Genomic DNA, 21,013 nt, shown 5'->3' on the forward strand with positions numbered 1-21,013 from the left:
TCACATTATTTTTCCAATTAATAAAGAAATCAATAATTGTTTTTAGCCACAAAATCTATATATATACACGGTAGTCCCTTAATAATTAACTAACTTTCATATGTCAGATACTAGATTTGGAATGATGATGGTCCACTTGAATGAAGATTCCTTGTTGGTGATGTAGAAATCGAAAATGGAAGGGACAGTTACATTGCTTGGAAACAAGAGGGTGTTACCTAGTGGACCATGATGTGAATGAGTGCAATGCAAGAAACAACTTGGATTTACTCAAATACAATGAAAATTTAAAAAAGTTAGTGATTTAGGATTTGTCTCATTTGTTCCAACATATTGGTTATCAAATTTGTTAAACGTAACATAATAACACCTAAAAAAATTAAGTTAGGTTGATCTAATTGTTAGTTTATTAATCTGCTTAAATAAATATTGGAGATTTGAATTCTACCTTGCACATATAATAACTCATTGATCAACGATAAATTCTTAAATGAAACTCCGATTTGCGACCTATTTAATGTACTTTTATCTCCAAACAAGTGATATTTACTTGCAACAAGAGGAGCATGAAAACAAATTCCTATTTATTTTGTCTCCAATGTTAAAAATTAATTCGTTACAAATTTAAACCACGCTTAAGAATTTTGAATTAATTAATAAGTTGCAGTATATATAAAATGAGATTTAAATTTGCAATATTTATTCAAGTAAACGAGTTAAAGTAACAATTCAATCAACAAATAATTTTTTTAGTTTACCAAATATGAGTACAAACACAAACACTTCCCAAGAAAAGCTCAAAAAGGCTTTATTAAGCAGGCCATAATCCCTTCACTAGATGTTTGTACACTCTTCTTTTCTTTTCTTTTTGTCAGATAATTTTTATTTTGTACGTGTAGATATGTTTTGATTTTGGGGTCTAAACTCTGTAGTCGTAATCATCTCTAGAAATCTTAGGCCCCAAACAAAAAATTGAGCTTGAAACCATTCTATCCATGATGTGGGCTCTGTGTTTCCTTGACTTGCGCTAGTCTTTGTTTCAAACTTTCAACTTTGTTTTATTTTCATTTTTCAAGAACAACAAGGTCTTAATAAATAAAATAAAATAACATATTGTAATTAGTAATTGTCATGAAACCACTCATTCTAAAAGTTTAAACTGATAGGAGAAGGTAATATTAATGGTTATATCGTTAACATTCCCTCTGAAGCAAGATTTTCTATTCTTTTTCACTTTTTTTGGGTTCTCTAAGTATCGAACTCTTGACCTTTTGGACATAGAGCTCTGATACCATGTCATGAAACCACTCATCCCAAAAGTTTAAGCTGATAAGAGAAGGTAACATTAATAGTTATATCTCTAACAGTAATGTTAATGAATCTATGATGGTATGATTGACTGATTAATGTGGACAAAAATAAATTAAATGTTACTTTCACTGCTCAACGAATTCAACAAATTTAGCTCCATAATAGAATGAGAACAAAAGGTAATTGTCAATTAATGGGACAAATGTACCTTCAAAACATATGCGATTTTAATGAATGCATTTCCATCCTGTTTTGTAAATATAGTTGTAATTTTATTAGAGGAGTGTTAAGGCCAATAAATTTTATAATTTATAGTTATTAATTAATTATTATTAGTATTTTTAATAATATAAAATTATTCATTTTTCTTTTGATAATAAGATACCGATCAAATTTTAATAAAAATATTTGTTCCTAGACTTTTTTTTAATTATAATGTGTTGACAAAAGTAAACGTGTATGCTTGCTTAGTCATATTCTTTATAATTATAGTCCATGTCCGTATCCATGTATGCCTTTGGGCTTTGAATATGGACCGAGTCAGCTAGCTTTCAATGGATCAAAGATGCATGATGCATGCGCCAAATCATGAATTGTTGTGGTAAAGCTTTCATGATCATTTTTTTTTTTGCCAAACTAGGCAAATAATTAAGAGGAGTCCTACATATATAAGTTATTTGGTGTACAAGTTATATAAGTTGGGAGAAATTTAACAAAAGATATGCTGACCCATATATGATTTTCATGGTGTGTTTTGCGTTCCTCTTTCTCCTCCTCCTCTTTCTTCTTCTTCTCTTACTCTTCTTTTTCTTCCTCCATAAAAATGAGTTTCTTGCCGCGTTTTTTCTTTGTCTTTTTATTTGTTGTATTATTTGCGTTTACTAGTATTCTTGTTTTATTTTTTTTCGATTTTTATGGTTTCTGAAATCAAGTTTTGAAATCGTTTTGAAGATAATGAAACTTCAGAAATATACCCAAACAATTACAGAAATACACCCAAAGGATTACAGAAGTACACCTAAAGAATTACAAAAATACACCCAAAATTCGTTGAAGTACACCTTATGCATAATTCATAACTCTTCCTCTTTCTTCTCCTCATCTTCTGCTGTTTCTTCTTCGAAAAAAGAGAAGAAAAAGAGGAGGCATGGAAAAAGAGAAAAAAAAGAAGAAAAAGAGGTGAGAAGAAAATCGTAAAAAACGCATGAATATAAATAACTTGTATGACTTGTATGGAAAAACACTTGTATATAGAAACAATAATTAAATGCTTTATCACTGAGAGTATTATTAAGTATTATTAATCTCAAGGTTTTTGTTAATTTTTTTCGCTTATAATATTCTCTAATGTTTAATCCGTTGCAAATCTGATATTCATTCAAGAATTTGTTGCTGGCCAATAAATTGATGCATACACTATGCGGGGTCTCAAAATTTTTGTTAGTTAAACATATAATAATTACATCTAAGTTTTGATTGGACCACACAACCAATTAAATTTATTAAGAAATTTGGTTAACATGTATCTTAAAATTATTAAAATGATCCATTAAAAAATGATAAAAAATTTAAAATTTAAAATTTTAATACATTGCTGTCTATTTATTAAAATAACAAATTTAAATATTTTACTAATAATAATATTAATATATCTCTTTAAAAAAAAATACTAACTAAACTCTCTATTTTTAAATTACCTATACCTACTTAATTGGTAATTACACTCTTGCCAATAGTGATGAAAAGCAACAAAGTCATTAAGATATTAGATAAGTATTTTAAAAATATTGATATTTTAGTAATTTTAACTATTAATTTTTATTATAATATATATATAATTACTAGTCAGGTAGCTTGCTAGAAAGTTCCCAACAGAAAGGATCCATCCACGAAAAAATAGTAGTATAAAGACTAATAAAGAGGCTACAATAATATCAATTTATTATTGTTTGTCTCTTGACTTGGGGGTTGACTTGACTTCTTCATCATTGGCTTCTCATCACTTTCCTAATAATCCTACCTAGCTATAGTACCTATAGTACAGGGCAATTCACACTATTTAAGAGGTTCGTTCTTCACCACCCTTCAACTAAATTAACACACCATATCTCATCTAATATACACTAGTACGACCGTTACTTCATCAAGTTCCCCAAGCTCATCTTATTTTAATTAGCCTATAGCTTCCTTTCACCCTTTGAAATTTCATTTCAATAATCTTGCTTTAAACTCTTACAAATCATCAAACTCATCACAAGATAGTAATGAAGGTTTGTTAGAATTATATTGTGCATCATCAATCTTTAACCAATATAATCTAGCATGTTATGTCTCCATTTTTCATCACCTAATCAGTGCAACTTGAGTTTTAATTAGGATCTTTTGTACAAGTGTTTTAAGAATATAAATTAAGAATACTAAAAAAATTTTGAATGAAAAAATAATTTTTTTTAACCAATAATCTAAGTATACTATCTTTAACTGAATTAATTAATTAATTTGCTTTGTTTCCATGCATCAGGACCTTTTTTTTTTTTTGTATATGATAATAACATGCTTAGATTTATTTTGGCTTATATAAAGCTTAAAACTAAGAGCTATTATTAATTTGATTTGTTCTATTAATTAACAGAAAGCAGTGTTCAAGTTAGACATAAACGGTGACAAAGCCAAGCAAAAAGCTATGAAGGCAGTCTCTGGCATCCAAGGTATTCAATCATTATTTCAACTTATTATTGACTAATTAATATATTTAATTTTAATGCACTGTCAATATGAAACAGCTTTACAAGTGGATCTAATTATGTAATGCTATGCAAGCAAAAATAATTTTTTACATTCACTGCATGAATAATTATCCAAATGAACAAATATAATTGAATAACTTTATAAAAACGTGGATTGCCACATGCACATATACTTCTGACGTGTTAACTGTATGTATCTTCTATATCTATTGCTGTATAAACTAATAAACATTCAAGTCAGAAACTGGCTATAATATCTAAGAAGGATTATTGTGTGCCTTTCTGTAGGAGAATGGGATCAGCAATTCAATGGATGTTTCAGCAACTGTGGCTAATCTCAAGTCTGATAATAATTCTCAGTGCTCTGTGGTGTGTATTTAAAGTTTTACATTAAACATATGAAGGACATCTATGGATAATTAGTTTATTGTCAACTAACCCAATATACACGTATGTATTCCACAGGATGTTGTGGAGGATTCTGTCACAAGCCTCAAGTGCAAGACCCCAACTAGGAGAGCTCTCAATGGGGTAAAACATGCAGTGTCGTTGAACATTGACAATGAAGAAGATTTCCAACTCTCCACTAACAAGTTAGGCCAAAAGGGTGGCAAGAAGAGGCAAAAGATGCAGACCATTGAATGTGATAATTAACCCTAATCAATATTTGAGTATAGTTGGGAAATTACACATGATGCGTTGCCTTTTGGTTATATAATATATCAACCAGTATTAATTTAAGTTTGCTATCGTTTTGAGTACTAATGTATGCCTTAATGAACAAGTTATTTGGGTCTTTTAGAAATATTGTAATATGTGATAACCAGTATTGATTTATATATGCTAGCATTTTGAGTACTAATGTATGTCTTCATGGACAAGTTATTTGTGTTTTTTGGTAGTATTGCAGTATGTATTGTGATGGATTAAACACATGAATTAAGACTTTGGAAGGTACTAATAGCAAGTATAAATTATCAACAATGTCTATAGATTTATAAAATTCAGACGTCATACTACCATAACCAAGGCTTCTATTTCATACTTGAAATCACAGATATAGCGGCTTATGCATGTCTGAAATAAATTGATCTGCATGACTATATAAATGCCAAATGAATTTTAATTGCTAGACCTAATGGATTTCTGATATAAAATGATCTGCATGACTATATAAATGCTGAATGAATTTTAACAGGTTAAAACTTCATTAGATTTATATAAACCCAAATTGTAGTGAATAGTAGTAGACTCCATTTTCCCAGAAATATAATTTTTTTCCAAAATCATGCCGTGTTTTGTTTTCTAACATCGAGAATAAGAAAGTTCACAATGGTGTGATCTGTTGACTTTATAAATCTTTGCAGGATACTCACTGCAAATTGCCTAAGAAGTAGACCCATGAAAGTTTTGAAGTTTCATCTATATTTCAACCTATCCGTATAAAAGTATTGACGTTATTCATAGGTGGAGTGCATTTGATGTGTAAATGAATAGGAGGAAACACAAATAGATAGTCACTACATGTAACATTAGTGCAATAAGTATAGTATTAGTTTAAATATGCAACTAATTTGGTAGAACTTACTTAATGCATGGCTTCCGTTTAGGTGAATTAAAAGAAAAACTCCAGTGCCTTCGTCATACCTGATAAAAAGGGAAGGCTAATTGATGTCATAAAAATTAATACTGTCATGGGGTGGACCAAATTTAAATTGAATTAATCAATCCTGGTGATTAGCCAACAAATTTGGACTCATCAATTATAATTAACGTAATTCAGTTACTTAATTAATATAATTAGCTTATACCATTTGATATCTATCTTAATAAAACCTTAAATAATTTGTGATATATTTGTCGTGTAGTAGATAAAACCTTATATTGTTATCTACATGTCCTAATGATTCAAACAAAGTAACATTGGATGTAGATGTTCCATTACAATAATGATAGCTATTCATCTAACTTTATTACTTTATTATATATTTGTCAGCATATACACTAGCCACTTAGCTTTTTTTTGTATACTAATAAAATAGTCATAACTATTTAACTTCAAATTTGCATATCCATACAATTGACTTTTGTTTTAGTCAGGTAATAATTTATAGAAAGCAATCAAGTATTCTACGAATCCACATATGACAAGGCATCGATAAAATTGATAATCATCAATCTTCAAACTCTGGGGAAGACATTTGTTCAACATTGACCAAGTCCAATAGTCAGGAATTCCTAAACATATGAAAGTATAGCTGCACACAAAACCTTTCCTAAATAGTGAATGGGATGCATGCATAGAACTTTGGATAGGGAGATCAATTTAGTTCGTTATGAGATATTAGAAATTTTTCCTAAATCTATGAAGCTAACTTTGAACTTCATCAAGTTCATATCTCGATGTTAGTCCTGCTACATGTTTCATGCCAATTATATTTTCTTTTTCAATTCCGAAATCAAAACATGGCTAATGACAATGAAGAATATAGCGACACCCCATGTACGACAAAATATCTTTTCCATGGAAAAAATAGTTCGACATACCACAAATTTTTAATAAAAATATTACTTTTTTATTTAAAGGATTGATTAGCCATATTAAATTAGTTATACCTGTGAAGATTAAAATTCGTAGAACCCACTTAAAGAAACTTACTAAATACATCATGTATATAATCGCACTTTAAGTATTACCATTTTTTTGATGCAACTGATTTTATTATTGACTTTAGTTAGCGTGTTCTCAATACATATGACAAGCCATCGATAGGATTGATAATCACCAAATTTCAAAAGCTAGGGAACAAATTTGTTAAAGTTTGACTAAGTCCAATAGTACGGAATGCCTATCAAGATCCCGCTGCACACAGACATTTTCCTAAATAGTGAATGATCTGAATCTATATACCATTGGATAGGGAGATCAACTGTGTACGTTATGAGGAATTAGAAATTTTCCTCAAATCTATGAAGCTAAAAGTTTTCTCCAAATCTATGAAGCTAACTTTGTACTGCATCAGGTTCATAGCTCCATGTTAGTCCTCTGACATTTGAAGATTCAAATAAAATTACACATTTCAATGCGAAAATCAAAACCTTGCTAATCTGAATGAAGAAGGCACTGAGACCCAATGTACAACACAATTAGGATTGAATTATAAATAAAGTTATGATTATTCCAAATTAAATTACGTCTAAATATAGTAATAATAAAAAATAAAGTAGTTTTCAGTTTACGATTATATATCTATTAATATATAATAGTTCCTTTTTATATATAAGGTTGTGATTATTCCAAATTAAATTAATTATATTTTTTTAGATTGAAATTCGTAAAAACCCACTTAAAGAAAGGCACTAAATCCGTCAAGTATGTAATGGCAGTTTATATATTACTGTTTACCTTAGGAATTGATTTTATTATTGACATTTTATAAAAGAAATAACTTATAATATTGGATAAAAATATTATATAAGTAATAAATGTATTAAGAAAAGTGTTTAGGGTTTAAGTCTTAGTACTTAGGGTTATATCTAAAATGCTTTATGGTTTAAGTCTTGGTGTTAAAAAATAGTTGAGCTGCATCATAGGTTTAGGAAGTACAATTTTTTTAGAAAAGTACAAGTTAAAAATTTTTCCTTAAAGAAAACCAGTTGTGGTTGCTGCAACTCATATGCTTTATAGGCAGCAGAACTTGAATATACAACAAAGAAAAATCTACTAAACAAGATAAACAATACCATGTTACACCATATTCAGCTAAGGCACTTTAAAATGAAACCATTTGCTAGGTCAGGGCTATATAAAAAAAATTGTGATTTAGCTTTTGAATTCCCAGTTAGGTACGTGTCCAAAAGTGCAGGTATCTATGCTAATGACCAACAGATAAACTGCTCACATGATGGGTTCACAGAGCTATGTGTCATTGGAGATGATGACACATACCTTATTAATAAAAACGTGTGCTGAGAATAGAGTCAAAGGATAAAGCAATTTTGAATAAAGCAGTTATTCCTAAATAATAATCAATTGTGAGTGACCATTGGTCAATACAAGGTATGTGTGGATAAAAACTCGCATCAATGCAAATATACAACCGTTTAAGGAGGTTTATCCTAAGCAAATCATATCAAGTAACTGCTGGACAAAAAAGGTTTGAACCTTATTTCGAGAATTACTTTCATAAAAAATTTTCTTAAAATAAAAATGAAACTTAGGCTATACTTATATGATATTTCAACTAATAATTTATTAGAGTGGATTACAACAGCATGTATGATATAAATTGATCTGCATGACTGTATAAATGTCAAATGAATTTTATTTGCTGGCTTCTATTTCATACTTGAAATCCACCCATATAGGGCCTGGTGCATGTCTGGTATAAATTGATTTGCATGACTGTATACATACCAAATGAATTTTAATTGCTGGACCTAATGCATGTCTGATATAAAATGATCTGCATGACTATATTGCTGAATAAAATTTAACTAATAGTAGACTCCATTTTCCCAGAAATATTTTTTTTTTCCAAAATCATGTCGTGTTCTGTTTTCTAACATCGAGAATAAGAAGGTTCACAATGGTGTGATCTGTTGATTTTATAAATCTTTGCAGGAATTCCTAAATATATGAAAGTATAGCTGCATACAGAACCTTATACTAATTAGTGAAAACATGTGCTGGAAAAGGAGTCATAGGATAAAGCAGTTTAGCATAAAGGAGTTATGCCTAAATAATAATCAATTGTGAGTGACCATTGGTCAATATAAGTTTTTTATGGATAAAAACCCTAAACCCTTGCAAATACACAACCGTTTAATACGTTTAGTTTATCCCTAGGCAAATCATATCAAGTAAGATCTTATCACAAAAGGTTGGAACATTATTTTCAGAATTGCTTTCATCAAAGAATTTCTTAAAAATTAAAGAGATATCAGGCTATACTTATATCATATTTCAACTAATAATTTATTAAGGTGGATTACAGTAGCGGTTTATTTGTGAAGATACTAAGTCACCTATATTTTTAGTTACAATCACATTTTATTGGTCTGTTGAACTATAGAACATTGATTATAACAACAGAAGATTCATTAGTTCATGGTTCACTTAATTGCTTTATCAATTCCATTAGTAGCACACTTCTTGAAATATCCCAACTATGGTGGTGGATATCATATTAACAGAACTGCTATGCTATAATCATATAGATTATAATTAAAAGATTATGCTAAACCAAGTTGTTAAGTATTAAGCACTACTAATACTCCATATATTGAGAAAAGATATCTGCTAATGACATAACTATGGATCTAGCACCTTCAAAAAACATTACTTAAAAAGGACAACTTGGTGGGCTGAGTTTTCTCTTAAGGAATAATGTTAGAAAAACCAATAATAATTATGTTTCTGCTTGAGTGGGATTCCAACATATTTTACCATATATCCCCTAAATTAAAATACATTACTCATATTAATAGATGTTTTATATAGCTCTTTTGCCTTGCAATAAAAAATTATTTTTTTAAAGTAACCACACCCACGTCCTTATAGAAGGATTAAACAATTCTGCACATTCACACCATATAAGCTAATTATATAAATAGGTTAGAGTAAACTGTTGTGTGGTATTCCAATTGAGTGACCATTCCTCTAAGTCACTAAACCCCATTAGCCAAACGTTCAACCCCTTTACAGCCACAATGAGTGATATCCCACCAAAGAGATGCGATCTTCCATTCCTGAGTGATGATATTATCTTAAAAATCTTTGTGAAAACAGATCCAAAGACAGTAGGAAAGTGCAGAAGTCTGAGTAAAGCTTGGAATTCTAGACTATGCACCAACTTATTTATCAAGCAAAACTATAAGGAAACCAAAGACAGAGACCGAAGCATCATTGTTGGAATTGGGTCCCCCCCAAGTGATCAAAACTCAATGTGGTTTGTTCGAGCCTCAGTTGATACTGGGCGGCAGTTTAATTTCAATGTTCCGATAGAAATCAACCATTATGGCTTCTACTCAATCATAGGCTCCGACCATGGAGTCATTTGCTTGAGGATTTCCATGGGGGTCTCAATTCTAGGCTACTTATGTGGAATCCCCTCACCCGAAAGAGGCGTTTTGCACCAGACGAAGCTAGCAAGCACTGCTGCCACGTTGTATCTCTTTATGCCTTTGGGTATTTGGAAGATAGTGTGGAATACCGCATTGTGCATGTACACAAGCGACACTACTCTGACAGCACCATGTCCTGGAGTATTTATAGTTCAGTGGAAAGGGAGTGGACTCATAAAGGTTCATTTGAAAGCAATGTTCAGAAGCTTGGACCCAAATCTGTTGTGGACAATGGCGTCATTTACTGGATAGGTTGGGAACGACCTAACTTTCCTGAGCCAGTAAGCATTATCACATTCAAAAACGTGGATTGCCACATGCACATATACTACTATTTCTCCATAAGGATGACAAATATCCAACAGCAAAAGACATTGACAGAATTATATCAGCTGAGATACCAGATAAGAAGACAGATGCAGATTACTTTGAAGCAGTGGAAAAGCACATGATGCACGGCCCGTGTGGTTTGGTTAAGAAAGATTCACCGTGTATGGAAGATGGTAAATGCATTCGTCACTTCCCAAAGAAATTTGTTGATAACACAACCGTCGACGATGAAGGTTATCCGGTATATAGACGTAGGGAAGATGGAAGAACAATTAAAAAGTCTGGCATTGACCTTGATAACCGTTATGTGGTCCCTCATAACAGGCTCTTACTTATGAGATATGGGGCTCATATAAATGTTGAGTGGTGCAACCAATCAAGGTCAATAAAGTATTTATTCAAATATGTGAATAAAGGACATGACCGCGTCACAGCCTCATTCTATAAAAGTGCTACATCAAACACCGAGTTGGATGAATACGATGAAGTGAGCATGTATTATGATTGTAGATACATATCTCCATGTGAAGCAGCCTGGAGAATTTTTGGGTATAACATCCATTATAGAGATCCTTCTGTTGTGAGATTAGGTTTTCACTTACCCGATGAACAAAATGTGATATTTAAAGACCATGAAAATTTAGATGATGTGGTGAAACAAGCATCCGTCAAGGAATCTATGTTCATTGGATGGTTTCAAGCAAATAGGGATTATATGGAAGCTAGGTCATTGACATATGCAGAACTCCCTACAAAATTTGTATGGAAAGCAAAAGATAGGGTGTGGTTGCCTCGAAAAACACACAATGTTATTGGAAGAATCTTCTTTGTGCCTCCAGGTTCGGGTGAAAGTTACTACCTCAGACTACTCCTTAATTTTGTGAAGGGACCAACTTCCTATGAAGATATCAGAACCGTAGATGGTGTTGTTTATTCCTCATTTAAAGAGGCATGTTATGCACGTGGTCTTCTAGATGATGACAAGGAATATATTGATGCAATAGAAGAAGCTAGCCATTGGGGATCTGGAGCGTATCTGAGAAAGCTCTTTACTACACTTTTATTTTCTAATTCAATGGATAGACCAGAACATGTATGGGAAAAAACATGGACTCTACTATGTGATGATATACTTCATAGGCAGAGAAGACTACTTGATAATCCAGGTATCAATTGTTACTTCAATTCATGTTTATCATAATTAGATATTTTCGCTATCTCAATAGGTAAAAAATGATATTTTTGTAATTAATCAATAAATTTTATCACAACAGTTTTGCTATTCCAACCAACCACAATATAATAATGAATTAATTTTCATGAATCTGTATATTTGTATAATTGTGTAATGTTTAATCAAAATACAGTTGCAATAAATTTATAGGAAAATAAAGTAAAAGGATAACCAATTGATGGTAAGGGATAGGAATTTGTGACAAATATATCACTAACTTAAAAAAGAAGGCTCTTATGCTAATTAGACTAACATTTTTAATTTGTAATAAATTGTCCTGTCCTGGAAAATTGTGTTATCAATTGTAAGTCAAATCAGATACTTAATATGGTCAGCTTGGCTATTACAATCCTTATACAAGTCAGAGAGAAATTTTTCCACACATAGGTGAGTTATTACATTACACTGATTTGGATGAGACCTGTTATGCACGCAGATTTAGTTCTTACAGATGATGAGTTGAAGGAGCTAACACTCATACAAATTGAAAATATGCTAAACAGTTACAACAAGAGCCTTAGAGACTACCCACCAATGCCAGTACCAGATATGAGTCAATGTTCGAACCATCAACTAATAGCAGATGGTGTTAACAGGTTAATTTGTGATGAACTGCGGTATGACAGAAGGCAACTAGCCGCGAATCGTATTACTTATCTGCAAAAACTGACAGATGAGCAAATGATGGTGTACGAAAAAATAATGGAGGCAGTTCAGAGTGGGAAAGGTGGAGTATTCTTCCTGTATGGTTATGGTGGGACTGGAAAAACTTTTGTTTGGCAAACATTAGCTTCTGCATTGAGATCTCGATCACAAATTGTACTCACGGTTGCATCAAGTGGGATAGCATCACTTCTATTACCCGGTGGCAGGACAGCACATTCACGTTTTGCAATTCCACTCAATTTGGATGAATTCTCCACATGCAATATAAGACAGGGGAGCGCCTTGGCCGAATTGTTGATAAAAACAAAACTAATAATTTGGGATGAGGCTCCTATGGTAAATAGGTACTGCATTGAAGCTCTTGACAGGACGATGCGAGACATTCTAAGATTTAAGAATGTGAACAGTGAAATGGAGCCATTTGGAGGAAAGACAGTCGTATTTGGAGGTGATTTTCGACAAATACTACCAGTGATCCCAAAAGGAACTAGGCAGGAAATCGTTAATGCCACAATAAACTCATCGTATATTTGGAATAGCTGTCAGTTGTTGACCCTCACAAAAAACATGAGATTGAGAGTAGGTGATTCCACTGAAAGGTCGCATGACTTGAAGCAATTTGCTGATTGGATTCTAAGTATTGGTGACGGAAGTTATGGTACACCTAGAGATTCAGGTGAAAGAATTGAAATCCCAGATGACATTCTGGTAAAGAACTGGGATGACCCAATAGAGGCAATCTGTAAGGTAACTTATCCAGAACTATTTTCAGGGGAAAATCTTGATCAACATATAAAAGACCGAGCAATACTTGCACCAACATTGCAAATTGTGGAAGAAATAAACAATTACATGATGAGCTTAAATCCCACTGAAGCACATACTTATTATAGTTCTGATAAAGCATGCCCAATAGAGTCTAATAATGATTTACTGGCATCCATACACACTCCTGAGTTCCTGAACACAATCAATTGCTCAGGTGTTCCAAACCATCAGTTGACATTAAAGGTTGGAACCCCTATAATGCTACTTAGGAACATTGATCACTCGGCAGGATTGTGCAATGGTACACGTTTAGTTGTTACCAAGCTTGGAAAACACATCATAGAAGCACAAAGCAGCACAGGAAAAAACAAAGAACAAAGAGTGTTCATCCCAAGAATGACTTTAAGTCCATCCGATCATCGAATACCATTCAAATTTCAACGGAGACAATTTCCTATAATGGTATCTTATGCAATGACTATAAACAAAAGTCAAGGTCAATCATTGTCAAAGGTTGGACTCTTACTCAAAAAGCCTGTTTTTACGCATGGTCAGCTATATGTTGCAGTTTCTAGAGTCACAAACAAAGAAGGACTTAAGATACTACTAAGTCATGATGAGAAGAAAAAAAATGAGACGGATAATGTAGTATTCAAAGAAGTCTTCAGGAATGTCTGCTGAATGCATCAACAATGATCTTTGATATAAAAATGAGTGAGTTATTTTTGAAATAATGTAACCAAACTGAATCATGGATCTTCAGCACTTTGTCTGGCGGTAGAGAATGTTTCTTCAAGACACTAATCAGTTTGAATCATCTCCATGCACAAATCAGGTACTTAATACCATTTTGTCCGACATATTGTTAGTATGACCATTAGCAGCATTTTCCTTAAATCCAATTATTCCTCAAAACTTTCATGTTTAGAAAACTAAAGAGGATGAAACTATGCCTAGGTTGCACATGTTAGATTATATGTCTTATATCTAAAAAGGATAAATGAATTATAATTAATATTTACTCGATAATAAGGATAACACCCTAAACTCAATTATCATCACAAAAGAGATATAACACAACAAAATAAAAAACTAAATAGGTTAAACTAACCTCAATCTGTGTCATCCATCACAAAGGTTGCTCCCAACAAGATACTTCAGTCTTCAGTAATTAAAAAACCAGCTTATAATCAAATCTAGAAACTTGAAAAATAAATTCATATCAGAATTACATTTAAATATTTTCTTTGTCCGATCCCTGAGTCACAAATCATTGATTAGCAACATTGATTAGCAACAATAGCAACATTGTAACCAATAAACTTGCAAAAGCAATAAACTACAGTAACCAATAATTTTGATTTCTAATGTTAAATGAATATATTTGTACTTGAAAGATAACAAAGATAAACATAAATAATATCAAATCATCAAAATCACTATAAGGAAAATATTATCCTTATTCTTAGGTAAGTGAACAATGGGAAACTTGAACGTTGTCAGCCTAGATAGTTGCCTAGATTGTGATTTTGCAATATATATAAATTTTAAGCCACTGAATATTTTGAGACCAAAAGGATTGACATTAAGAAAAGAAAAAAACCTAATGAATATCACGAACAGAAGTTTTTCATCATTGTAAATTAAGTCTACTCATACATCAAATTAAAGAGCCTAAGGCCCAAAACAACAACAAAATGCAAGAACCAAAACAACAACAAAATGCAAGAAATATAATTAAGCGTATATTCTTATTGGAACATCTTGCTAAAACATGATAAAAGATTATATTCTTTAAATAAAGATGTGAAAAAAGAATATCTTGCTAAACCAACCTGTTATTCTCCCATTAGTACCAGATTCATACAGAAAAAATTGCACACTAAATTTAAGAAATGCTCACTAAATTTAAGAAGTAGAAGAATCTTTTTAGGATTTCAAACAAATTAACTACCATTTGTAAATTCTTATTGAAATTAAAAATATACAAACGGGCAGAATTCACCATATCAGAAGAAATAAGAATATTTCACAATGATTAAATTCATATGAAAGGAAAATTAAATGGCATATAGGACAACTCATTTTTTGAAGTTTTCATTTCCTCAACTGAGTAATAAATTGAAGACTAATTAGAAGATTGTCATTAAGTATCCTATTCTGCATCTAAAAATTCAGTCTCTATCAACACGGCTTAGCAGAAGTTATCAAAAGAACACTAGAAAAATCATAAAAAAAATTAAAATTAAAGCAAATGTGCTTTATAGCATTCCTAACACTTAACATAGTCAGGCCCAAAATGAAAAACATAGAAATCCAAAATTGTAACAAAGAAAATATACACAAAAAATATTGAAAATTAAATAAAATATAATAGAAAACCCATGAAAGGTACACCCTGTTGATATAATAGGCACCAATAAAAAAGCAAAATTGATACCCTAACCAAAGATCAAGATACAAAGCTTTTAACATAAAGGCTTAATGCAAAGTTCAAAATAACATATAAAATCAATGTCCAAAACATCTAAAACTTTTGGATAAATATACAAATCACTCACTTTGATCTTAAATCTTCTTGAACATCTCAACTTCAGCCTCCAGAACACTATCTTCTTAGATTTTATTATCTCTCGCAAGTCCTCTAATCAGAAAAATATGAAAAGTCCCTGCAAAATTACCAAGCGCCATAACAGATTTTCACTATAAATAATAAAAAAATAAGCATATTAAAAGTGGCGCATATAATATTCACGACCTCATAGTTATTGGATTTAGTATAAAGGCTCAAATCTCTCTCAATTTGTCCGTGTTAGCACTTTGAAATAAGTCCAGAATGATATGCATATAACTATACATTGAAGCTTATTACTGAAATATAAGTTCAAACTTCCATTTTTTTATTGGAGCAAAACAAAAAATATTATTTTAGTGTTGGATCCAATTAGTCAAAATAAAATGATATAACATTCAAATATTTTTATCCTTTCTTCTCTACATGTCATATTATTTTAAAAAATATTATTTCAAAATTCAATTCAAATTGTTTATTAATTTTATATAGTAGTTAATAAATACATATTAATTTCTCAAATTTCTATTGAAAATAAAAAATTTGGTACCTAAAAACTCATAAAATTGCCACTGAAAATAATAGCTTAACAGTCTCCCATGAATACACCAACAATATATCATTTTGACACTTTTAAATGACTCTTTTTATCCTTATTCAAGTGCTATATTATATTATCTTTTACAATCCTTTACCTTTAAGGCATCTTCATGTCCAATTCTTCCATCTGGATGAAATGTTATTGAGCGCACCCCTGCTCATGAGAGAACCTTTATGGAAACATTCTTACAACTGGCACAAAAGAAAACAAATGTTTAAAACCAAGAACATACATAGAGAAAAAGATCATTAGCCTATGAAATGATATTGCCATTCCAATTTCATTATACATGATATCAAGGAGAAGCTATGATCAGTACCTCTTCCATGGTAGTGCCAATATCAAGTCTGTGCAATTCATTCAGTGAATACTATGCAGTGAACCTTTGATGCCAGAATAATTTCACTACGAACAATTTCAGCAGCTTCATCAGCAGCCTTTGAACTTTCAATAGCCACACTACCGTCAGTATTCTGACATCAACGAAAACTCTTTTAAATTCATATTATAGAGTGTTCATTTTGGAATCTTGAAATAGAGATGCTTACATACTGAGAGTATGCACAGATTAATGCACACAAAAATATTTAAGAATTTGGCAAGCATAGGCTAAAACAAATATTGTCATACGGATAATACAAAATCACAAGATGCTACAATTATAAATAGTGATGCAAAAAAAAAAAATAAGCGATCAAATTCCCAAACAGTTGTAACATTACAATTCACAGATTATTCCAATCATCCATTTGCAAACTTCACTCATAAATCCTAAAAGAATATCTTCGCCACAAAAATAGAGTGGATACAGACAGAAAATGCAAAACAAAGAAAAAAGAGAGCAACTTTTTAGCCACAGTACGGTGTTCAAAATATATATATTGCTCATAATCAACGCTGTGAACTTCAAAAGTAAATCTAAAGAGGACGGAAACCTGAAATTTCAAAAATATACGACACAAAAGCCACAATTGGCCATCGAAACCAACTGTTTCTCCCCAAACATCATCCATACTCTTAGCCTAAAATTCAAAGAAAAAATGTCTCAATAATTGTATATGTATATTTGTATTTCTACAACATACCTTGAGGTACATCAGTTATTCCGCCAGAAACTAATGTTTTAAGTCATTAAGAACTCTCATTGAGACTCTTATCTTAGAACTTTAGCCACATCAAAGTTTCCATTCAGATCAAGTAATAAATATTACAAGTAAAGTAATGAACCTCATTATGGAGATGAAATATAATTGCAGTTTTCTTTCTTTAAAAAGGTTTCTATTTTTCTGCAACTTCATATAACTTCAAAGAAAGCTGCAACTTCACAAACCTGCTAAATCCAAACCATTAATTAGTCATTTATTAGCAGAACCAGAATAAGATTAATCAACTTGGTATAGAGATTACTAATTATATTAACTATATTTACTTTCTACGGTGATTTAATATTACTTTTAAAAGATTTCTGAAATTATTCATACTATCTAAATATTCACGGTATCTATGTACAATCTACTTATACTCACAATTTAATATTGAGCATCATACTATCATAAAGATAAATTTTTTTTCCCCATAAATATTTAAAGGGAATCCGTTTTATAGTTGCATGCATAGATCAAATAATGGTATCCGTTTCAAATTAAATTTACCGTAAATTAAACCAAAATATAAACTTATCATCAGTTCTAAAAAAAATAGATATATATAACAAATAAAAAGTACGATCAATAGATAATCAACAAAAATAGAAAAAAAATTAAGCACAAATTAAATAAATTTATAAATTAAAAAAAAAACAAAATAATACAAGCTTGAATTACTTCTGAAAAGCTAACCCATATTAAAATAGAAGCTCCATGCATCTACTTTTTCAACCCATTTTAAAATAGAAGCTCCGATGCATCTATTGATTCAGGAAATTAAAAGAAAGGGGATTAATACTTTGAATAAACTATACAAATGTATAGAGAATAATAATATCATTTTTACGCAAAACTTCATTTACACAACTTTATTAGTTTACCTTTTGCCCAAATTCGAACTCTTTAAACATCTTCTGAGCCAACAAAGCTTCTACTCGAAGAAAATAGTCAGTAGCTGAAAAAACCAAAGAGGCGGAGACTTCATTTAAAGGAATATTTTAGCCTTTTTGTTTCTGAAAAAACCAAACATCTTTCTATGCCTTTTTGTTTCTCTTGATGGATGTAGTAGGTAGGATAATTAATTATGAAGGAATGCTTCTTATCAAAAGTTAGTGGATTTCAATAAAAAGGTGGGTGAACCTTCTTCAACTAACAGCTGTAAACATTTAAGATACATCATAAGGACAAGTGTTTGCTTCAAATAAATACAACATTATTTAATTCTAACTTCACCCATTTTTTTTTACTTTTGATTATAAATTTTTTTATTTCTAATAAAAAGGTGATTAATCAAAATTCAATTAATCATATCCTTATACATTCAAATACCAGAAACTTTTACTTATCTAATATTATTAAATATACCAAATTCGTAATTATAGTTTTTATATTACAATTTTCCTTGGTCATTGATGTATATTGATGATTTTTGTTACAGTCTTACACATGCTCTATTAACTACTTATTAATAGTATATACTAATATATATATATATATATATATATATATATATATAACTTTTAAGTTTTACACTAATCACGTCTCCACAAATCTCTATTATAAAAATATGTGTGTTCTAAGTTCTAAGTACCAAAAGAATAACTAAATAAAATAAACTAAATCTTATAATATTAAATAGATAAAACAACGTAATTTATGTTCAATATAACACCGTAAAATATTTAATATATGGATTCTTACCTTAAATTTATTGATTATAATTAAAATCTTAAAAATTTATCATAATTGTAATTTATGATATTAGATAAAATTTTCAGAAATATAATATATTTTAAAAGGTAAAAAATAAATTTGATTTAACAGGATAAGATTAGATAATTTAAAAATTTTAAACTTTGAAAATGATTAATTTTATGTTAAAGATAAAAATTTTAATTCATAGATAAATATTAATCAATCTATTTCTCATATACAATTTTTTATATATAATGATTTTACATAAATATAACAAAACAACAATTAATAACTTAATAAAACATAATAAAATAATATATAAATTATACGTTATTTAAAATAACTCCTAAAAAGCAAATAAAATGTATTATTTATATATAAACTTTTATGTGTATATTATATTGAATAACAAACTAAAAAAAAACAAGATTATGGGATAAGCCGCGCGAAGCGCGGGGAACACACTAGTTTCATTTATGGACATACATAATTAGCTAGCTAGCTTGAAGAACAAATTGATTTTTACTTTATTTCAATTATTTTAACTTATTAAGTTGTTATTATTACAATTTTGTAGGAGTTGCTTCAGTGTCAATGGATATGGCAGAGAAGAAATTAACCTTAACAGGGGACATTGATCCAGTACATGTAGCAGGGAAATTACGAAAATGTTGTCACACAGAGATAGTTTCTGTTGGACCAGCCAAAGAGGAAGAAAAGAAGGCATCATCAGAAGAACCTGCTATCAAAGTTTTTGAAACCTATCCTCTTCATTATTATCAAGCCAGAGCACCTTATTATGTTTCAAGTATGGAGGAGAATCCTAATTCATGTGTCATTTGCTAAGTTCTGTAATATCATAGACAAATGGATCAAATAAAATACGAGACACTAAGAGTACGTTTTGATTCGTATACTTTTTTAAATATTTTTTTTTAGAATTTTGTGAATAAAGAAATAGAAGTTGAAAATAGAAAAATATATTTTTATTATTTTACCTTTTTTTTATAAAATTCTAAAAAAAATCATAAACCAAACACATCATAGTGTGTGTCAACAATGGAGTGAAAGGTAATTTCCTTGATTGCAATGTTGTTATTAACTCAATGGGAAAACAGTTAGATAGATGGTCTTATATTGCTGTTACTATATAGTTTGGAATCAATACTAAAATATATGTCAGTGACTATTGCAACCGACATTCACGAATAATGATTCAGGGTTTTATTTCATTTTCTTAATATTAAATAAATAAATTTATATATTTTTTAGAAGTTTTTAAAAATACAAATTTAATTTTTTATTTAAAAATTAAGAAAATGATTATAAAAATGAATTAAGACTCTTAATAATGTTTCTTGTATAATTATTTCAGAGGAATTGAACGAGTGGTTGATAGAGGATTTTTTATTTTATTTCTTTCAAATTGCTGCTATTGCAAACGCAGTTACCACTATCTACTTCTATTAATAATATTAGGAAGAAAAAGGGAAATTATCTGTTAATAGTACCCTTGAAACTTGATAGAATAAGTGATATACAGGTTCAGTTAGTTATATAGATAGTTAGTTTAGCTTTCTATTTATAGTAAGTTTTGTTAGTAATATAACTATTTTTAGTTAGTGATCTGTTCAGACTTCAGAGTCTAATATTTTATCATTGTGTAAGGCGCTCTGCTTCCTCCTATATAAGGCAGCAGTCTCATGTATCAAAAGGTAATTAATTCAATGCACACATTATCATTCAGTAAATCCACAAATATGAAATATCTCAGCTTTCTCTAAAATTTGTATATCATTATTATTTGTTTAATTTTTT

General features: G+C 30.2%; 1 protein-coding gene and 1 long non-coding RNA gene across 2 annotated transcripts; one reads left to right on the plus strand and one right to left on the minus strand.

The window, feature by feature from the left end:
• Positions 1-3,382: 3,382 nt before the first annotated feature.
• On the plus strand, positions 3,383-20,041 carry LOC130981541 (heavy metal-associated isoprenylated plant protein 39-like). The gene is made up of 3 exons (XM_057905126.1): positions 3,383-3,581; positions 3,944-4,019; positions 19,773-20,041. The coding sequence occupies exons 1-3, from the start codon at positions 3,576-3,578 to the stop codon at positions 20,039-20,041; spliced, it is 351 nt and encodes a 116-aa protein (XP_057761109.1). The 5' UTR covers positions 3,383-3,575.
• LOC130980017 (uncharacterized) lies at positions 7,574-18,696 on the minus strand. Its single transcript, XR_009086852.1, has 7 exons — positions 18,382-18,696; positions 18,179-18,261; positions 17,583-17,685; positions 16,675-16,828; positions 16,450-16,546; positions 15,744-15,851; positions 7,574-14,385 (listed from the first exon to the last, which is right to left on the minus strand). It is a non-coding gene; the product is annotated as an uncharacterized LOC130980017 (long non-coding RNA).
• Positions 20,042-21,013: the final 972 nt, after the last annotated feature.

Source organism: Arachis stenosperma, chromosome 5 (assembly GCF_014773155.1).
Source record: "Arachis stenosperma cultivar V10309 chromosome 5, arast.V10309.gnm1.PFL2, whole genome shotgun sequence".
NCBI classification, from domain to species: domain Eukaryota; kingdom Viridiplantae; phylum Streptophyta; class Magnoliopsida; order Fabales; family Fabaceae; genus Arachis; species Arachis stenosperma.

Bases quoted from the DNA above. Each gene is read 5' to 3' on its own strand.
- LOC130981541 (XM_057905126.1), top strand. The intron at 4,020-19,772 runs GTATTCAATCAT...ACAATTTTGTAG, and splicing joins GGCAGTCTCTGGCATCCAAG to GAGTTGCTTCAGTGTCAATG.